Genomic DNA, 22041 nt, shown 5'->3' on the forward strand with positions numbered 1-22041 from the left:
GTCTTAACAATAAAAACCCAGAGTCAGATATCGAAGGTGGAAGCTGAAAGACCAGAGAACAGAGCAGCAGCCACTAGAGACTTCTTACCTCTATGAATCCTCAGACCAAATGGGGGCTGAGATCCTGTCTCCACCAGCCTCATATTCCTGCATCCACCTCCCTATTGCTGGGTTTAAAGGTATGAGCCACCACTGCCTGGCCTGTATGGTTAACTAGTGACTAGCTCTACCCTCTGATCTCCAGGCAAGCTTTATTTGTCAGAACACAAACAAAATATACAACAGAAATGCAAATGGCCAAGAAATAACTTAAAAAAAAAAGTTCAGCATTTTTAACCATTAGTGAAATGCAGATTAAAACTACTTTAAGATTCCCTCTCACCCCAGTCAGCATGATTGAGTAAATGAATGGCAACATGTATTCACAAAGATGTGTGGGAAAGAGGAAATCTTATTTACTGCTGGTTGCTATGTAAACACGGGTAGCAACAACGGAACTCAGTACGGAAGTTTGTCAAAATACTGAAAGTGGGAGAATCAAATAACTTAGTTATGCCACTCTCCTGTGCACCTGAGGACTTCAAGACAGCATCCTGGAGCAATACTTGCCACTCTCCCCTCCCCCATGTTTGTAGCTGCACCATTATCATTGACTGCTGTGTGAAGCCAGCATGGAGGTCCATGAACAGACACCTGGACAAAGGAAATGTGGTTAATATGCACAACGGATGGAATAGATGTAATGTGAAAGGAGAAGTGGGGACTACCTGGGGAAAGAAGGGGGACTAGCTGTAAAGGAAGAGGGGTTATTCGGGGGCTTCTGCGCATGTCAATATGTAGGTTTGCCATTGTAGCAAATGCATCCCTCTACCACTCTGATGGAGACTAGTGAGTGACATAAGCTATGGATGCGTGTATAGGAGTTTGTGTACTTTCTGCTTAACTTTGTTAGGTACCTGAAGAAACACTCTCTCTCTCTCTCTCTCTCTCTCTCTCTCTCTCTCTCTATATATATATATATATATATATATATATATATATATGTATATATATATGTATATATATATATATTACTAAAGAAGACTGTTGAGGAGGAATATGAATTCAAAGAAAGAATATAGCCTTGTATAGGAGGATGCCATGATAAAACCTATTATTTTTGTATGGTACTCTAAAAATGAAAAAGAAAAAAAAAAAAAAAACAATTCAAGCCCAAGCAACAAAACACGGAAGGAAACATGGGCAGAAGTGGTACTGTATGTTAGGGAGGTGGGCGTACAGTCTGTTTTGAGCAACGGAGATGAGAATGTGGGCTAGAGCTAGGACACCTGGCCTGACTCAGATCACGTTTGTTCTGTCTTCGTAACACAGCTATCCATGAGTTTGTCTTAGTTATTTTTTATTGCTGTGATAAGACACCATGACCATGGCAACTTATAGAAGAGTTTATTTGAAGCTTACATTTTCAGAAGGTCCATGATCCTCATGGCAGTGAGCATGGAACAGACAGGCAGATGTGGTGCTGGAACAGTAGCTGAGAGCAACATCTTGAGACACAATCAAGAGGCAGAGAAAATGTGTGTATGTGTGTGGGGGGGGAAATGGCATGAGTCTTTTCAAACCTCAAAGCCCACCCTTAGTTACACACCTCTTTTAACAAGGCCACACCTCCCAATCCTTCCCAAACAGTTCCACCAACTGGGGGCCAGGTATTCAGACGTTAGAACCTTCAGGGACCATTTTCATTCAAACCTCCACAGTTTGCCATGCTGAACACATCTGTTCAGTAATTTCTAGCCCTATGTACGTAAACAGAACAGTGTCTTCATCAGCACAACATGAAACAGAAATATTTCCAAAAAGCATGATTGAGGTGGATTCCATAAAGGTAAACACTGTACCTTATAGTCTCTCAGTTATACATTCTATTTTTATAACTGGGGTACTGGGAGTTGTGGATGACACAGTGGATACTCTGAGATGATGAGATCTTGTTGTTGATTCAGAACAACCCATGGATCAGGTTCTTCCCACAATCAGCTCCAGATTCTATGTATCTGGGTCTAACTATACTTCAGTTTAGCCTTAGGTTCTCTTCTGAGTGGGAGATAGGTGACTTGCTAGCTGTGAAGGAAACAGAGACTTCTGTACAGAGCCCTCTGAGCCTTTCCACATCTCTCCAACAAATACATGAATATTTATCTAAACCAGGCAGGGTGAGAAAGGAGAGAAGAAAAATGAAGTAAAAGAAAACTTTAAAATGCCATCTAATGTATTTTAATATTTAGAAAGCATTGCACTTTTATTTTTCAAATATAAATTCATTAAAAATCTCCAGTTCCTTTTTATCTATGAATTCTTCCCTTATTGTGCCCCCTTGCATACTCAGACAAGTGTCTTTGGTGAGCTGTCCTTTGCCTTAGCACTGAAGTGGGTGCGTGTTCAGAGACTCAGCCCTTCCTTCCCCAGGAGCTGCTGCCTTAGAATCTGCATTTTCATCTCATTTCATGTGTAACAGTTGAGAAGTGTCACTCTAACTCAGTGTGACCCTCTCCTGTGAAAAATGTGTACCACATCAGCACCGTACATGAAATTCATACTGTATTCATGTTCTGTTTTGTATATCATAAAGTATAATATCCAGATGGGTTTGTTAGGGCATATGCCATTGTCTTCCCTTAAATATGGGTAATGTATAAGATATTATATAAAAATATCTCATTCCGTATCCTACTACTCTTTCATCTTTCTTAAAATTAAAAATTCTGGCCGGGCGGTGGTGGCGCACGCCTTTAATCCCAGCACTCAGGAGGCAGAGCCAGGCGGATCTCTGTGAGTTCGAGGCCAGCCTGGACTACCAAGTGAGTTCCAGGAAAGGCGCAAAGCTACACAGAGAAACCCTGTCTCGAAAAACCAAAAAAAAAAAAAAAAAAAAAAAATTCTGTTTCTAACCACATATTATTTATATATTGATATTGAGCTCTCGATTATACTACTTAACTAAATTAACATATACTGTTCATTTTTTTTTTATTTTAGGCACTGCTCTCCTTCAGGGATGTGGCCATTGATTTCTCTGCAGAGGAGTGTGAATGCCTGGACCTTGCTCAGTGGAATCTGTACAGGGATGTGATGCTGGAGAATTACAGCAACCTTGTATTCCTGGGTGAGAATCACTTCCATAGTGAATTTTTAATTCTCTTTAAACGTGTAACTTCCTCTATTGGTAGAATATCTCATGGGAACTTATGCTTTACAACAATGAGCTTCAAATTTTTGCATTATAACAATTATTCCACAATTTTACACGTGCATGTACATGTGTAATGTATACTGTAATGGACACGTGAATGTACATGTGTGTTTACACATGTATATTGACTATGCCCACCTTTATCCTCTGACCCTTTCCGCAGACCCCTGTTTTCAACCCATGCAGTCTCTGTCCTACTTCCATGTATTTTTTCCTCTGGCCCACTGCATTGGTTAAAGTCGGCAACATGAGCATGAGTAAGGGGTTATTTACTTAAGCATGGCTAGCTTTTAGATAGTTCTGTAGTACCAGGCAGAGTGATTACATGTAATAGTCATGCCACATCTATGCCAGTGGACACATCTTTTCCAGTAGGTTGATATTTTGTGGATGGATTTTTTTTTTTTTGTTGGGACCATCTGCTCCCCAATAATGACATGGAGACTTATTATTATTTATGAAAACTCAGCAGATAGCTTAGGCTTTTTTCTAACTAGCTCCTATAACTTAAATTAACCCATTTCTAGTAACTTACTTTCGGCCTCATGGTTTTATTGCCTTGTCTCCATATTACCCGTCCTCCTTGCTCTGCATCTTCTGGCATCTCTCCCTTTCTTCTTTCCAGAGATCTCTCTGTCCCAGAAATCCTGCCTAACCTCTTCCTGCATATCTAATGGCCATTCAGCTCTTTATTAAACCAATCAGAGTGACACGTCTTCACACCGAATAAAGGAATATTCCACAACAGTATTATAGTTTTCAGGGTTCACAGATGCTGCCGTTTTTATCCAAGAAGCCTTCACATCACCTCCCACTATGTGAAATATGGCTGGCCTGAAGAAAGCCTCCAGCTCTGTTAAAACTCGATGTATCTATTTCCTGCTGCTAGAGTATGTGATGTCTTCAGTGATTGGGTCTTATGGTCTAGTCTGTCAGGCAACCAAGAGGAATGGAACAAGTTTGCATTGCTTTGGTGGTCTCTGGCATACCCTGAGCTAAAATTCACAGGGAGGTATTCTACCTCTGTGATGGTTGGCACTTAAAGAAAAACAAAACAAAACAACCTATGTCTTTTGAACAATAGTATTTATCCACCCATGCAGGGTACATTCCTTTAAACCTTTAAATTATAATTTAAATTAATTTACAGAGTAATAGGATTCTGTGTGGCTTTTTTAATCCTTACTTTTAGCTAATCCTCTCCCCCAGATACTGGACATCCCCACCATGCACATCCATCTGAACTTAAATCTCTCCACCCCCAGTAATGCCTAACTCTACTTTCATACCATTTATGCTGTCCCACTACCTTCTGTTCAGACAGTCCCTCCTCTTCAGTGGCCCTTCTCTACCTTCCAGTCTGCTACAGGTACTCCAAAGGAAACACAGAAACCTGAAATTCAAAGCTAAGATCCACACATGAGAAGGAATGTTTGACATTTGTCTTTCTGACTCTCATTTACCTCCCTCCTCCATTTACCTGCAAAATGCACAGTTTCATGTTTCTTTATATCTGAATACAATTCTGTGGTGTGTGTATAGAACACATTTCACTCTTCACTCGTCATTCTTTGGATATGTAAGTGGATTCAGTTTCCTAGCTGTTGTGAACGGAGCAGCAATGACCATGGAGATGCAAGTATCTCTGTGGTAAGAGATGGAATCTTTTGAGTATATGTCCAAGAGTGATGTAGCTGGGTCATGTGGTAGTTAGCAAGTTTTACTTTCAGCGTTTTGAGAATCCTCTGCCTTGATTTCCATAATGGCTGTACCAGTTTACACTCCCATGATAATTTAAAGTGTGTTCTTTTTATACATACTTGCCAAAATTTCTCATCATTTGTTTTCTTAATGATAACCTCAATTCAGGTGAGATAGAATCTCAAAGTAGTTTTAATCTTCATGTCACTGATGGCTAAAGATGACAATGACTTGTAAAAATACCAGCTGTGGGTTTGTCGTTTTTTGAGATCACTGTTCAGCTTCAGAGCCCATTGTTTGATTGGATTGTTTGTTTTCCTGATGTTTGCTTCATTGAGGTTTGTTATTCATAATATTTCCCACCACATGTATAGCTTCTGGATACTTTGGCCAGTTATGAGTCTCTACGTCAGCTGCTACCAGCTGCAAGCCACAGCTGCTGTGATTAACATTGAGAACAGCACAAATCTATGTATAAATAAAACTATTTAGAAGTCAGTTTGACATCATTGTGCACATTGTAAAATGTCATTTTCACAATATTAAGTCTACCAATCCATAAGCATAGGAGTTTTTTTTCCATCTTCCAGTATTCAATTTCTTTCCCCCCCCTTTGGTTTCTATTCTTTAGTGATTTAAACTTTTCATTATAGAAGTCTTTTATTCCCTGGATTAGGTTTATTCCAATGTATCCTCTTTTTTGGGGAGGGGGGGGTCAGGGATAGGTTTGGTGAGTAATTTCTTCCTCAGTATGTTTGATTTTGGTTGATATTTGTATCCTGCCATTTTGCTGAAAGTGTTTTTCAGCTCTGCTGAGAACTAAGAGTAATATTTCTCATTATTCCATAAAACTAGAGTAGGAAGCATTCAAACTCCGTTCACAAAGTCAGATTCCTGCTCTTAAGGAAAACTTAAGGGAGTTGTAGGTGTAGCTGATAAAGTTAATTACAGTTCTTGTGTTTTCAACCTTGTTGTTTTGGTAGTGTGATTCCTTTTTATTTGGAATTTTAGAAATTGAGAGACATGAAATATGACACATATATCTTAAAGTAAAATATTTTACCCAGCAGCTTAATTTTTTTTCTTGAGGTAAAGCTCGAAGTATTGAATATATCTATCAGGAAACATTTAAAGAAATTATTTTCTGCCATCTGTTATTCTGTTTCCTCTTTTCTTATAAATATAATAGTGATATATAAATGTCAGTCCTAGAGAACAACATACAGTCATCACATTTACCTTTCCTCCTAACAGGTCTAGCTTTTTCTAAGCCATATTTGGTGACATTTCTCGAGCAAAGAAAAGAGCCATGGAATGTGAAGGGACCAGCCCCAGTTGCTGTACACCCAGGTATGTGGGATTGCATAGATCAGAACACACAAGTGGAAGGTCCAGAGATGCCACAGAAAGGCAGGTATCAAAAGCTGGATGGACTAGAGGATCTGTTTCAGGGAAAAACGGTGATTCAGAATGTTCCACTTGTTATCCCTTGAAGTAGGATATTTTCTGACAGATGTTTATCATGCTTTTATTTCCTCAAATCTGTCCTTCCTCTCTAGTGATGTCTGCATGCATTTACAGTGACTTTAGTCTGGCCTTCTGCAGGTGAGGGTCTAGATCACTATAGATCACTTGCCATTGTTTCCCATGCCTCAGAAACTTGTACACAGTTCTAAGATTTATATGTCAAGCCTTTATAGCACAGTGTCACCACAAATAATTTCTCTAATTGCATCTGCATGCTCAGTATTTAAAGTTGTTCCATCAGACTTCTTTATAAATTATTATAGTGTATTTCTGTGAATTTCTCAGCCATACACTGATTGTCAATGATTTATAATTTATGATGCATTGTTTTTGTGGTATATGATAGCAAAAAAGTTATACACAGATAAATCTTGCAGAATATTTATACACCGTGTGAAGATATATTGCTGTGATTGGTGTAATAAAGAGCTGAATGGCCAATAGCTAGGCAGGAGGTATAGACAGGTATAGACTTCCATGGACAGAGAAGACTCTGGGAACAAGAAAGGCAGAGATGCCAGGAGACACAGAGCAAGAAAGATGTGCAGGAGGAGGTAACACTTATGAGCCACATAGTAGAATGTAGATTACTATAAATGGGTTAATTTAAGTTATAAGAACTAGTTAGAAACAAGCCAAATCTATAGACCAAGCTTTCATAATGAATAAGAATTCTCTGTGACATTATTTGGAAGTTGGCAGGACAGAGAAAGACTCATTACATAAAAGGAGGAAATGTTGTGGGATATTTTGATCATATTCTGACGCTCCCAAGACTGCCAATAAAGTTTGCTTTGAATAAGAGGACAGAAATAGGGGGCTGGAGAGATGGCTCAGAGGTTAAGAGCACTGACTGCTCTTCCAGAGGTCCTGAGTTCAATTCTCAGCAACCACATGGTGGCTAACAACCATCTGTAATGAGATCTGGTGCCCTCTTCTGGCCTGCAGACATACATGCTGTATACATAAATCTTTAAAATAAATAAATAAATAAAATAAATAAATAAATCTTTAAAAAAAAAGAAAAAAAAAAAAAAGAAAAACACATGTTTAAAAAAAAAAAAGAGGGCAGAAATAGCTGTTAGCAGACCAAAGTTAGCCATAGAAGTTTTAGAGGACCGAGGAAAAATAGATAGATAGACACAGGAAGTAGTAGGGCAGGGCTGAGGGAGCATCTCTGCCCTTTTTGGGTCAAGGGAGGAGAGACAGACAGACAGACAGACAGAGACAGAGAGAGAGAGACAGAGAGAGAGAGAGAGGGGGTAGGTGGGTAGGTAGGTAGGTCATCACTGGTCGCTTCTCTGCTGCCTCTCTGATCATTCAGGTTCTTACCCTGATATCTGACTCCTGAGTTTTTATTGATAAAGAATAGTTAGATAAGCACTTTCAGGTAGACAAGTATTTTTAGTAGCCTACCAATATTCTTTCAGAATTTTTCTGAACTTGCAATTGTATTTTCTGTGTTTTATTTTTGTATAGGCTCCCTCATATCTGTTGCTAATCTTCTTAGGTATAGCTTACATTATGATTGAATGACAGTTTTTAGTAGTGGCTCTTTAGGGTAATGTAAGATATTAAAATGTCTACAAGTCATGTGCCTAGTTCCAAATAAAATTGATGTTCTTTTTTTTCATGTATTAAATACTAGTTCTATATTTTCATGCTATGTGTATTTATTTCGTCATTGGTTACTTAATAGTTGTTTTATCTTGCTAAATGAATATTTCTAGAAGTTATTAAAATTTCATAAACAATTGATAAATATGTTGACTCTCCTGAAACTCTGTATTTAAAGGTAAACTTGAACATCTTAAAAATCATGTAATAGCTTTTATTTTAACTGAGATTAAAAAAAATATATAACATGAAATTTACTATCTTAAATATTTGGGGCATTGTTCAATACATTCAAATCATTATGTCACAAATCTTTCAGAAATAGTAAAGCTTTCAGAACAAAAAGCATAGGAAAATAATTGTGTATTTTTTTTTGTCCATTCCGTCTATTCACCATTTAAATAGGTATTCTATGATGTTTTCTATTTTAGAATTTTCATGTATTTCTAATCAGATATCTATCTTATGTAATGGGCATATTTCATTTTGTATACTGCCCTTAAGAGTTTTCCTTATCATAAATATTTCATTATTGCTTACCTTAAGTGTGTGTGTGTGTGTATGTGTGTGTGTGTGTGTGTGTGTGTGTGTGTGTGTGTGTGTATGTGTCTGCTAAGGACTTCTGATTCATATGAAGGACAGAAGACAACTTGCAGGATTCAGTTCATCTCTTCCACTACGTAGGTCCCTGGGAATCAGGAACCTATCCACAGAGCCATTTCATTGAGTACATATAAAATTTTGAATATGTTCTATTGTTGTTCAGTGGAAGTTTGTATTGTTTCACTGACTATATTTTTTTGAGTAATGCTATAGTGAATACAGTTATGGAGTCATGTCTATTTTCCCATTAATATGAGAATAAATTGCATTTAGAACTATATCTATGGATATAAGGATCCATATAAAAGATAAGCTTCATAATTATAACTATGTCATTAATCTTTTACTAATACTTCCACCTTTACTCAACAGAAATAAAACCTTATAAATTTAAAGAATGTGGCAAGACCTTTCCTTGGAATTCACTTCTTATCCAACACCATAAAACTCACCCTGGAGAAAAGCTTTACAAATGTGGTGAATGTGGCAAGGCCTTTAATGTTCGCTCAACACTTTATAAACACCAGAGAATTCATACTGGAGAGAAACCCTACAAATGCAAAGAATGTGGCAAAGGTTTTACATGTTCTTCAAGCCTTAACCAACACCACAGAATTCATACTGGAGAGAAACCCTACAAATGTCAATGTGGCAAAGCCTTTAATAATTCTTCAGCTCTCACTCAGCACCAAAGAATTCATACTGGAGAAAGACCATACAAGTGTGAAGAATGTGGCAAAGCCTTTAATAATTGCTCAGCCCGAACGCGACACCAAAGAATTCATACTGGAGAGAGACCCTACAGATGTGCAGCTTGTGGCAAGACCTTCAATTTTCCCACATCACTTTCTCAACATCAGAGAATTCATACTGGAGAGAAACCCTACAAATGTGAAGAATGTGGCAAAGCCTTTAACTGTTCTTCACATCTTAAACAACACCGAATTATTCATACTGGAAAGAAACCCTACAAATGTAAAGAATGTGACAAAGCTTTTAACTGTTCTTCAAGTCTTAACCAACACCGTAGAATTCACACTGGTGAGAAACGCTACATATGTGAGGAATGCGGCAAAGCCTTTAATAATTGTTCAGCTCTTACTCAACACCAAAGAATCCATAGTGGAGAGAAACCCTTCAAGTGTGAAGAATGTGGCAAAGCCTTTTATAATTGCTCGGCCCTCTCTCGACACCACAAGATTCACACTGGAGAAAAACCCTTCAAATGTGCAGATTGTGGCAAAGCTTTTATTTTTCGTTCATCACTTTCTCAGCACCAGAGAATTCACACTGGAGAGAAACCCTACAAATGCAAAGAATGTGGGAAAGCCTTTAACTGTTCTTCACACCTTAACCAACATGGAAGAATTCACAGTGGAGAGAAACCTTATAAATGTGAAGAGTGTGGCCAGACGTTTATCTGTTCATCATACCTACATAAGCATCAGAAGATTCATACTATTGAGAAACTCTATGAATGCAAAGAATGTGGTAAAACCTTTAGCTGTTCTTCATACCTTAAATATCACCAGAGATTTCATACTGGGGGGAAATCTTATACATGCAAAGAATGTGACAAAACCTTTAGGTCCTCTTCATACCTTAGGAATCATCAGAGATTTCACACTGGAGAGAAACCCTACACATGCAAAGACTGTGGCAAAGCCTTTGTTAATTCTTCAAGCCTTCTTGTACACCAAAGAATTCATACTGGAGAGAAACCATACAAGTGCAAAGAATGTGGCAAGGCTTTTAGGTGTTCTTCTTATTTTAAGTATCACCAGAGACTTCATACTGGAGAGAAACCCTATACATGCAAAGAATGTGGCAAAGCCTTTGCTAAATCTTCATGTCTTATTCTACACCAAAGAATTCATACCGGGGAAAAACCCTACAAATGTGCGGAGTGTGGCCAGGCCTTTATCTGTTCTTCATACCTGAGGAAGCATCAGCGAATCCATACTGGTGAGAAACCTTATACATGTGAAGAATGTGGCAAAGCTTTTAGTATTTACTCAACCTTCATTCAACACCAGAGAATTCATACTGGAGAAAAACCTTACAAATGCAAGGAATGTGACAAAGCATTTAATAATCATTCAGCTCTTATAAAGCATCAAAGAATTCATACTGGAGAGAAGCCCTACACATGTAAAGAATGTAATAAAGCCTTTAATAATAGCTCAAGCCTTATTCGACATCAACGAATTCATACTGGAATTGAAACCCTAGAAGTTCAAGGAATGTGGCAAGGCCTTTAATAATAGTTCAACTCTTAGCCCCCCAAACTCACAGTAGTAAGTAAAATGGAAAAAAAGGTGACAAATAAGTGTTTTATACATATACAAGTGTAAAAATTCACGCATGAAAGAAACCCTACAAGTTTAAATAGTGTTGCAAGTCTGTTAGCGCTTCTTCTTATCTTGATAGCAGAGGATTTGTACTGGGGAGCCCTAAAAATATATCAGGGATTTTAATGAACGTTCACTCCTCATCACTGAATTCATGCTTCATGGAAATCTTAGCACTTACTGACTTTGGAATGACCTCTGTCCAATATGTGTGAGCAAAATAGTTATGCCAGAACAAATGAGGTAAGCATAAAGAGTGTAGTGAAGCTCATACCTCAGATCTTACTGGATATGAGAATTACTGTACATGGTAAATCCTATGAATATATAGAATAATGTAAAAATAAAGTGAATACTGCTTATAAATTATGGGACATTATTTGATGTGATAGAAATAAATTATCACAGGTGTCAGAATCATGCACACAGCTCAGTAAGGATATGAATTTGCTAATGAAACCATATTTACTATGTAGCCTCATGTTTGAAAACAGAAGTTAGCACAACTCTCAGACTGTGTTAAAAGAACAAGACTAGTTCCTGATTGATTTCAGTCTAGTTCTTCCCACAGAAAACATAGAGTAGGTATAAAATAGAGGTTGTCTGTGAAGCTTACTTCTTTAAATAAACAAATTTGAATGGTTTGTAATGCAGTGTCTCTGTTTTTATTGTATAATATATTCTATCATTGCCAATAAAATACTCCACTTTACTAAGGGAGGTGGGTGACAGGATTCAGTTCTATATTGCTGAGAATAATTTAAATAACTGGTCACTGTATCCAGATGCCAATGTCTTTCTAATGATTTAGAGGATACTAGACCATATGTTACATATTGGTTCATCCCCTTCTTGTGGTAATTAGGAAAGAAGGAGTTTTTAGAGGATAATTTTGTTCTAGTTTTCTGAATCTTGATTTATATTACTATTTATCAAATTTTACTATATATAAGTGCCACCCTTTGACCTACAACCCCCCTTAAAGTTTTGTTGTTTATTGCACTGAAATATCCTACTCTTAAAACCAAATAAACTCTAGAAATTAGGAGAATGGAAGCACCATGTGTATGTCCATGCTTTTACATACCTGTCACTGGCCTGGCTGGTAGGAATAGATATAGTCTGAAAGAAACACTTGTTCTCCTGTCTTTGTCTTTCAAGGTATTGCAACAGTGGTCCTCAAGAAGTTAGAATTTCTCTAAGGTCCTGCTGGGAGGAGAAAAGCCCTGGGGCACCCACAGGAGGCACTTACCTTCTTGAGACTTAGTTTGTCGGATAACTTTGCTGGAAAGACCAACCTTGCAGGAGAGATGGGCAGTGACTGTGCTGGGCAGGGGACCACTTCTTGGCTGGACTGCTTCGTTATGTGTCCCTTTTGTCTTCTGGTTCAGCCCAGCCATTGCGTTAGGATTCTGAAGATGGACTAGCAAGTTAATGGATCTCTTTTTCCCTTTTGTAATGTGGCTACATGGAATAAATCTTTGTGGGTTTCTTTTTTTTCCTACTTATTTGGCTTATCATTGATGGTTGACAGAACCTGGGTAGTTGAGACACAGGCTGTAAGAAGAAAGGGGAGTTATTGAAATAAAAGTTAATTCCTTGTTTGGAAACTAGATAGTACAGTACCTCAGCACTTTATACAATAAAAGGAGAGTGGCCATTCTCATATGAGGTCCTTGAGGAAGAGGTGATGTCTCTTTACTGTTGATGGTGATATTAGTTGCAGTTTTTTAAATATGTAAGTGATCTTAAAACATTGGAAAATTTTCTTCTCTATATTTTCTGATAGCATTGGTCAAGAAAGTGTGCTAAACGTCAGTGCCTTTTTTCACTTATTTGCACAGTCATTTGATTTTCACCTTAATTCTATTAGTTCCATGAGTTAAATTAACCCTTCATGGTAGAGAACCCCCATCCTGTTGTGTGATATGTTTGAAAGATTCTTGAGTTTGGTCTACTAGTGTAGTGTTTTCTTAAAGATGCTTGTGCCTGTGTTCATGAGGGGGTAACTGTTTAAAGTTGGGCCAATCATTTTCATTCATTTAAAAAAGAAATGGCTAAATACAGTTTGAGGTCTATTAAATAAATCAAACATAATGAGGATGCGGGTAGTTATCTAGGGTATTGCCAAGTTCACTGCTTGGAATGGGCAAAGAACTGAACATCTGGTAAAGAAAGGAGATCCTGCTGTGGACACAGCAACAGTAACAGTGCTGTTGTGGGGCAGGGGAGGATCCCAATAAACAGACTCTGGCTTGGGTATTTTGTGGGGACCTTGGGTCCTTCCCTCTCTCCTGTAGGTCCTGTTTAATGCCTACTCTCCTGTGTTCCTACCATTTTTCCTCAGAATGTCTTCTGCGAACAAGAAGCTATCATCTCAGGGAGCTGGCTTTCATTTTCTTTTACTACCTACACTCTGCTAACTCTCCTTCAGGTATATTTTTGTCAATATATTCAACTTTGGTTGACATGTTTCAACTTAACCAAATTGGTTTTAAAAACCAAGAAGACAACAATGGAGTCATATCCTAAAGAGAGGATCTAATTGAGTCACTATAAAACCACCTGGACTATGTTCCCCGGGACTTTTCTCACCCAGATGACTGTGTACCTCTCCAGCATCTAAGAACTTGTATTGGGTTGTTTTTAATTACAGGGGCATGGAGTTCCAAAGAGAAGAGTGAAGACACAAGAAAGGGAATATGCTAAGAACATCTAAGAGCCAAGGCTTTGCTGCCACTGGAAGACAGGTACCTGCTGAACTTCTAGAAAGCCATTCTACTTAAGCAGGAACAATGCTCCACCCATGACCTCCTCAATCCCCGATACCTTTCTTCCCTCCCTCACCACCATCACCACTACCACCCCCACCTACACACACACACACACACACACACACACACACACACACACACACACACTCGTGGTCTTGTTTAAATTCTCATGTTGTAAATCAGCAATCTGTATTGTGTCATTGCTAATTAACACAACAATGCCTAATTATTAGTACCCAGTATAAAAAAATTAAATATTAAGGGAAGCCCAAGTTCACAAGTACAGTAAAATTTTATGTTAAATATTTATTGAATATTTACATTGCAATTACAGAAATATCATCTAGGGGCATTATAACTATGACACTTTTTTACTTTATTAAGTACAGTCTGCCTGCAATTCAAGGAAATTACATCTTAAACTGCCTTTCACTGTAGGGTATTATTAGCCACACTGTGGAATGATATAATTGAAGAGCTTTATTCTGCTATACCCAAGATACATAATATCATATCAAAGTAAGTAAAATAGAACTTCATTTTAGTAACCACTCTTGTCACAAAGCACCTTTCTGTGGTTCATGTTGCTTTGGACTGGAGTTTGTAACCAAACAGAAGACCACCCCTTTTCCCAAAGCAATCTCTCCCCAACACCACGTATTTGCATTTATGTACCAAAACTATTGTTAATCCAAACAAGATAGCAGCAAATGGGTTGTATTGACTGTCAAGCACTTATACCTAGTTGACCAGTAAAGTGGAATAGCTTTTTGTCCTCTAGTCATTATCTTCCTTCCTTGACCTGCCATTGTCCCACATGACCTCCACATGTGCACCAGAGAGCATAACTGCACTGACATACACTAATGCGCGCACACACACACACACACACACACACACACACACACACACACACACATGCACCACAGACACTTCAAAAAAGAAAAAAAAATGTGAGCTGAGTGCCAGCACTTTGATTAAATAAATATTTTCATCTATATGGTCTTATTCAAACTGTTTTATTTGTCATTTCCCTCCATGATGTCTATTAGTGAATTTTTATGGTCCGCTCCCTTTGGGGGAGATTAGTAAAAGCTTTACCCAGAAGACAGCCTATTTGTAGGATGTGTCCTTAAGAAGGAAATCTGTGCTGCCCAAGCAAACAATTTTAGGTAAGGAAGCCCCTGGCAAGAGCTCATGACACATCTCTGCATGTACCATTCATTATATTGTTTGGTATTACTGTCATCAAATGTGAATAAGCCATGCATCATGACACTTATTTTACAAGGTACTCAGAAAAGGAGATCACACTTTATAGACTTCCTGGCTCTTGTGGTTTATTGGGTCATTTTGTTTACAGTGATATATGTTTATAATAACAACCCTAATAATTTAAATTTTCACTGTAGACTTCAGTTTTCAACTTAAGCAGGTGAAAGGCAATTAATGTTACTGTAAGAAGTTCCAAGAAAATTAATGTTACTATAAGAAGTTCCTGAGACAATCAATTAGAAAAAAAGTGGGTAGATAGCTGGCAATTTCAGAATTTCCAGTTTATGTTCAGCTGGTCCCATTGCTTTGTACCTTTGGGGAGGTACCCTACTATGGTGGGAATGGATATCATTGAAACTACTTACCACATGGCCATGGAGGAGAGATGGTTCAGTTTACCTATATGCTTTAAGGATATAGTCTCCCAAACCTAGAGCTCCCTCTGTGTCAATGCTCCACCCACTACCTCCTCAAACTCCTCAAACTATAAACTCAAACTAAGGCTTTCATAATCTCACAATATTGCCATGGTGAAGCCCAGGCCTTTATTACACAGATGTTCACTGGGACTGTGATCCAAGGTATAGAAATCACATACTAATAAGCAGAAAGAAACTGGGCAAAATGTAAATCAGTGCCTTCCTATAATTATTAGGAGACTGAACACATGGGACAAAACACATTGAACTTAGAGGAAGACATTTCCAGGGTCTAATAGGAGCTGAGCACTTGCCTCCTGGGAAGTTGCTATCATATATCATACAAGTGGGGCTCAAGATTCAGCCACAACATATTTGATTACAATCTCCCTATCACTCTCCAACCCATTCACTCTCTCTGTTCTACTCTCCATATCTTGAGTCCACATCTAAGTGACATCATGTAGTATTTTATCTTTTTTTGTGTCAAAGACACAAAAGGTGAGGGGCGTGGTTTTCATTCTCTAGGTTCACCCATAGGTTTTATGATTTTTCCTGAAGAAAATGCAAACAAATATCTATTCACCACAGAAAGGGCACTAATGGCCAAAGAAAAGATTCCATCAAAGCCACATGTGTTGAGTCAGTGGATTTGTGGGGCTACTTATAGAAGCACGACTGACTTGAAGGCAGCCACATCACTGAGAAGCCCAGCCTAGCATGGGTAACAAAACCCTGGTACCCTCTGCCCAGCTTGCCAGCAACCTCCTCAGAGATTTCGGTCACCCAACAACTATTCAGTGCCTTTGTCACCGCGGGGCCTCTGTGAAATTCATAACTTTAGGAGCTTTCTGAGTCACCTGAACTTCACTTCCTAAGAACTGTGAACTTCCACCCTCTCTCCAGGAGAGAGTGTTTCAATTCACTTCAGATGAAATAGTGACAACGCAAGGTAACAGCTGTGTTCCCTCTTTCTTTCTTTCTTTCTTTCTTTCTTTCTTTCTTTCTTTCTTTCTTTCTTTCTTTCTTTCTTTCTTTCTTTCTTTCTTCCTTCCTTCCTTCCTTCCTTCCTTCCTTCCTTCCTTCCTTCTTTCTTTCTTTCTTTCTTTCATCATCTATCTATATCTATCATTTATCTATCGATCTATTCAATCTATCATCTATCTATCTATCTATCTATCTATCTATCTATCTATCTATCTATCTATCTATCTATCTATCTATCTATCTACCTACCTACCTACTTATTTTGTCTTTCAAAACAAAATTTCTTTTTGTAACAGTCCTGGCACTCACCTTGTAGACCAGGCTGGCCTCAAACTCAGAGAGAGCCACCTGTCTCTGCCTCCCAAGTGCTGGGCTTAAAAGCATGTACTACCACCACCAGGCTTTCGTTCTTTTAAAGACAGAATAATATTCTATTGTGTATGCACATGTACACACACACACACACACACACACACACACACACACACACACACACCATTTTCCTTATCCATTATTGATTACTGATGAACACTCAGGTTATTTCTGTCTGTTGGTTCTAGTGAAAATGGAAATGTAGACATCCTTTTGAGACAATGATCTTATTTATTTCTTCAGGTGTAAAGCCAGGATATGTTTGCTGGCTTGTATGGAAGTCCTTTGTTACTTTTATTTTGAGACCCCCCTGTGGTGATATTGTGTCCCCCAATATATTGTACACTCTAATAAACTTATCTGGGGTCAGAGAACAGAACAGCCATTAGATAGACATAGAGGCCAGAAAATGGTGGCCACACATCTTTAATCCTAGCATTCTGGAGGCAGAGATCCATCCGGATTTCTTTGAGTTCAAAGCCACACTGGAAACAGCCAGGCATGGTGACTCACACCTTTAATCCCAGGAAGTGATGGAAGAAAGGTATATAAGGTGTGAGGACCAGGAACTAGAGTCCTTGTTAAGCTTTTAGGCTTTTAGCAACAGTTCAGTTGAGATCCATTCGGATGAGGACACAGAGGCTTCCAGTTTGAGGAAACAAGATTAGCTGAAGAATTGGTGAGGTGAGGTTGGCTGTGACTTGTTTTGTTTCTTTGATCTTTCAGTGTTTACCCAAATACCTGGCTCCAAGTTTGTTTTTATTAATAAGACCATTTAAGATTCATGTTTTCCACAATGCCATTCTAATCTACATTCCCACTGGCAATGTTTAAGTGTTCTCTTCATGTTCGCAATTATTACACTTCAAATGTCTTTTATATCTTATTTTAACTTACGCATAGTTATATATTATATATTAACAAGATAAGGAGTGATATTTAAATACTTGGGGACCTTGTATAATGAGGCTAGTTAGTTGTCCTTCACCTCAAACATTTATCATTTGGTTGTGTTGGAAATATTAAAAATATTTTCTACTAATTTTAAAATGATTTTAATCAATCTGTGGGAAGTATACTATATTGGACAGAAATGAATGAAAATTCAACACACAAGAACTTTTAGGGTACAGCTAAAGCTTAGATGTGCATTTGTAACTTAAATTAAAAAGTGATGTATCTCAATTCTGACTTCCATCTCAAGACAATTAGGAAAATGATGGAAAATATTACAAGAAATAAGGAAATGATGAGAAGTAGATGATGAATGAAACCAAGCAGAAAACAAAAGAGGGACAGCTGTGAATCAAGACCTTGTTTATGTTGCCTGCTTCTCTGGAGCTCAAGACTCGAGCCAAGAGCAAGAGACAGTCTGGTAAAGATGGCAAGTGCTGCCAGTCTCCACACAGCTGACGTTTAAACAGCATTCTCAGAGGGCCTCACAACCATTTCCAGACCTTGTGTTAGCTCAGTACCAACATGCGTCAGTTCTCACGTATTTTCTCCCATATGTACAGAGTCTAGATTTAAGGTGTCTCTAGCCACATATGTGGACATTAATAGGAGAATATAAAATAAAGAGGACTGTTTGGGAAAACAAAGAAGAAATGCAAAGCAGGGCAAGAGCAGAATGGCAGTGGATATGACAAAATGCAATAGAGCATGCGTATAAGAATATCATAACGAGATCAAGTATTTTGCATGCCTATTAAAAATAAATTTAAAAATTATAGGAAAGAAACTAAAAACAAAACCACTTTATAATCTAGGAAGTTCATTGCTAGTGGAACTCTCAGAGGAAATAAATCAGTATGTGAAACTGTGGTGGCTAATCTTGGTTGTCAACTTGACATTTGAAATCAACTAAGACCCAACTAGCTAGACACACTTTCAAGGAATTTTGTTGATCGGATCATTTGGGGTAGAAATAGCCAACCTAAATCTGGGCCATACCTTCTGGTGGCAGCCCTTATAAAAGGACATGGAAGAAGGAGAAGAAGGAGAAGGAGGAGGAGGAGAGGGAGAGGGAGAGGGAGAGGGAGAAGGAGAGGGAGAGGGAGAGGGAGAGGGAGGAAAGGGAGAGGGGGAGGGGGAGGGGGAGGAGGGGGAGGGGGAGGAGGAGGAGGAGGAGGAGGAGAAGAAGAAGAAAGAAGGGAGAAGGAGAAAAGAAGGAGAAGGAGAAAAGAAGAAGGAAAAAAAGGAGAAGGAGTAGGAGAAGGAGAAGAAGGAGGGGAGGAGGAGGAGGAAGAGGAGGAGGAAGATTTTTACCTTTTGCCTGTCTGTCCTCACTCCTGCTGTCAAGTTTATCTATCCTTCTGCTGAGGCATTTCTTCACTCAAAACCTCCTTCAGAATTCCATCACATACTAAAGACGCCCAGTCTCATGGACTGAACGATTACCAGACTCTTGGCTTTTCTGTTCTGAGACAGCCATTGTTGGACTAGTTTAAGCCACTATGCCAGGCCCCGCCCAACCTGTTGAACAGTCCTGAATAGGGGAGTGAGGACTGAGAAATAATAGATAGGAAAAATAAAGACGTAGACGTAAAAGACAAAGACAAAGACAGAGACACAGGATAGTGGGAGGACTCTGAGTCAATACTGCAGCAGCCCTGAGTTTATTTCTCACAGCCTTTTTATACCGTGTGTGTGTGTGTGTGTGTGTGTGTGTGTGTGTGTGTGTGTGTGTGTGTGTGTGTGTGTAAAAAAGGCCTCCCCCTTTCAAGGACACCATAGTTCAAGGTACAAACACCTCCTTAATTCTCAAGACATCTGGCAAGCACATCTTTGACCAAACATCCTGTTATTTGGCCTTGAAGAGTAAGACATCTGGTAAGGACACCTTTGGCCAAACATGCTGTTATCCAGCCTTAAAGGGTAAAGACAAGCTCGAACTCTTTGACCTTGAGTCGGGATGGAATCAAGCCACAATCTGGATGCACTGTGGGCTCTCATACCACTATAATAAATCCCATATATAGGTAGATTTCATATAGATCTGGATTTCATATAAAAATATCATGTGGAATTATACTATGTATAATTATAATATAATGTAATATAGAAAAATGTATAGAAAACATAAAAGTATACATATTACCTAGATATAATTTCACTGCAGCAGTCCTGTTCCTCTCGAGAAGCCTAATATAGGCAGGCATAGCTCAACTCTTGCACTAACTATAGAACTGTCCACAATAGCCAGATTATTAACTCAACTAATGCCCAGGAGCCACTGACTAGATTTTTAAAACAGTGAGACACAGAATAGAATGTTATTTGGCTAAAGAAGTATGAAACTCTGTCACTTGTGGAGAGGCCCAGAGAACATCGTGTTAAGGGAGATTAAGTCAGAACAAACATTGGGTTACCTCACCCATGATTAGAATTGAAGTACTGCGTCTTGTAGAAGTTCATAGGAGCATAGTGATTGCTGGCAGCTGGGGAGAAGGGTGCTGAGGAGGGCAAGTGAGGATCAGCTGTGATCGATTCAGAGGCATAAGTTCTCATCTTCTGTAGCATTACAGTGAATATAACTAATAATAACATATATGTTTCGAAACAGGGAGCAATTTGAAAATACTTTACATTAAGATATAGTACAATTTTAAAGACAATGGACATGCTGAATTCCCTGAGTTGGTGACTGCTTAGTGTAGACATGAATCAGAACAAAAGGCTGAATTTATGTCTATGGAAATATCACATATTAATCAAAATAATTTTATGCTTTGAAGGAATGAAATAAATTCATAAAAGTCAATACACACACACACAGAGAGAGAGAGAGAGAGAGAGAGAGAGAGAGAGAGAGAGAGAGAGAGAGAGAGAGAGAGAGATTAATTGCTAAACATGATATGGACCAAGAATTCTTTTTCTTTTTTAGGTTTTTTTGAGACAGGATTGCTCTGTGTAACAGCCCTAGTTGTCCTGGAACTCACTTTGTGGACCAGACTAGCCTCAAACTCAGAAATTCACCCGCTTCTGTCTCCTGAGTGTTGAGATTACAGGTGTGGTGGAATGTAATACAAAATCCCATAAGCGTTTGAAATACGTCTCGACAGACTCCTATTGTTAGGTACGCGTTCCCCTGCACTCTTCAGCAGTTGTTCTGAGTTACGCACTAAAACCTTAAGTCAGTAGTAATCAACCTGTAGGGCACAAACCCCCTTTGAGGGTCAGATGACCTTTTCACAGGGGTTGCCTATCAGGTGTTTGCATTGTGACTCAGAACAGCAGCAAAATTGCAGTTAGGAAGAAGCAGCAAAGATGATTTTATGGTTGGAGGTCACCACAGCATGAGGAACTGTGTTAAAGGTCACTGCATTAGGAAGGCTGAGAACCACGGCCTTAAGTACAAACAATATGCTGGAATTATATAGTAGAGTTGTAATAATTGCCTAAAATTCTAAACTTGTGGATACTTTGGATGGCTTAAAAGCATGTGAAAGGAACAGAATCAACTATTTGTGAGTGATGCTACGACTTTTAAATGTATTCTGCTAATTTAAGTGATCTCCAAAGGCAGTACATCTGTTAACTCATTTATATTTCCTCCTGGAAGAAGCTAAACAGCGTAGAGAAGAGAAACATGCCAGTGCTTCCCGGAGGTTGAGTGGGGAGAAGAGGGATGTGCAGAAATCCTCAGCTTGATGGAACCTCTCCTCGTGGGACTGTGATGAAGGATCATTGAATCCCCAGATCTACTAATGATAGACCCAAATACAAGGTGTGGATTTCAATATAAAGCACAAAATTCAACTAGGGTGTTATGAAGGACCATGTGCTGCAGATTGTAAAAAATGAATAAGCCTCATTACAGTTTCACGGTGCAGTTTTCCACTGAGCAAGGGTGGGAAGACCATTGAAAAATGATATTTTGTATAGATTCTACACAAAGAATAAACACAAAAAGAATAACAGAAGCACAGTCTTCTTGTTGGTGAATTCATTTTTCTCAGGGTTAAGCCTCAACGTTTCTGAAACTTGCCTTGATGTGTATGAGAATTACACAGGTATGTAAGTTACCATAGGAAACATGGTTTTCATATTTCTTGATTTCTCATTGGCTGACAAAGTTAAGAACAATCCTACTGTGTGAAAAACAAAAAACAAACCACAGGATAACTAATTTCTCCTGTCTAAGCATAACATTGTCAGTT

At 38.6% G+C, this 22041-nt stretch overlaps 1 protein-coding gene across 2 annotated transcripts in view; it reads left to right on the forward strand.

Moving 5' to 3' along the window:
• The window catches only part of LOC102904131 (uncharacterized), a 30607-nt gene extending 8803 nt beyond the window's left edge, over positions 1-21804 (forward strand). Inside the window, exons 2-6 of one of the 2 annotated variants that reach the window (XM_042261840.2) lie at positions 3040-3166; positions 6209-6304; positions 9074-10666; positions 13709-13802; positions 20766-21804. In XM_042261840.2, coding sequence (XP_042117774.1) covers positions 3040-3166; positions 6209-6304; positions 9074-10666; positions 13709-13761 — 1869 coding nt within the window. In that variant the 3' untranslated portion in view covers positions 13762-13802; positions 20766-21804. The remainder of the gene's footprint in view (positions 1-3039; positions 3167-6208; positions 6305-9073; positions 10667-13708; positions 13803-20765) is intronic. The other variant, XM_042261841.2, reaches the window with a different exon arrangement.
• The last annotated feature ends 237 nt before the right edge of the window (positions 21805-22041 follow it).

Source organism: Peromyscus maniculatus, chromosome 15 (genome assembly GCF_049852395.1).
Source record: "Peromyscus maniculatus bairdii isolate BWxNUB_F1_BW_parent chromosome 15, HU_Pman_BW_mat_3.1, whole genome shotgun sequence".
Lineage (NCBI taxonomy): Eukaryota > Metazoa > Chordata > Mammalia > Rodentia > Cricetidae > Peromyscus > Peromyscus maniculatus.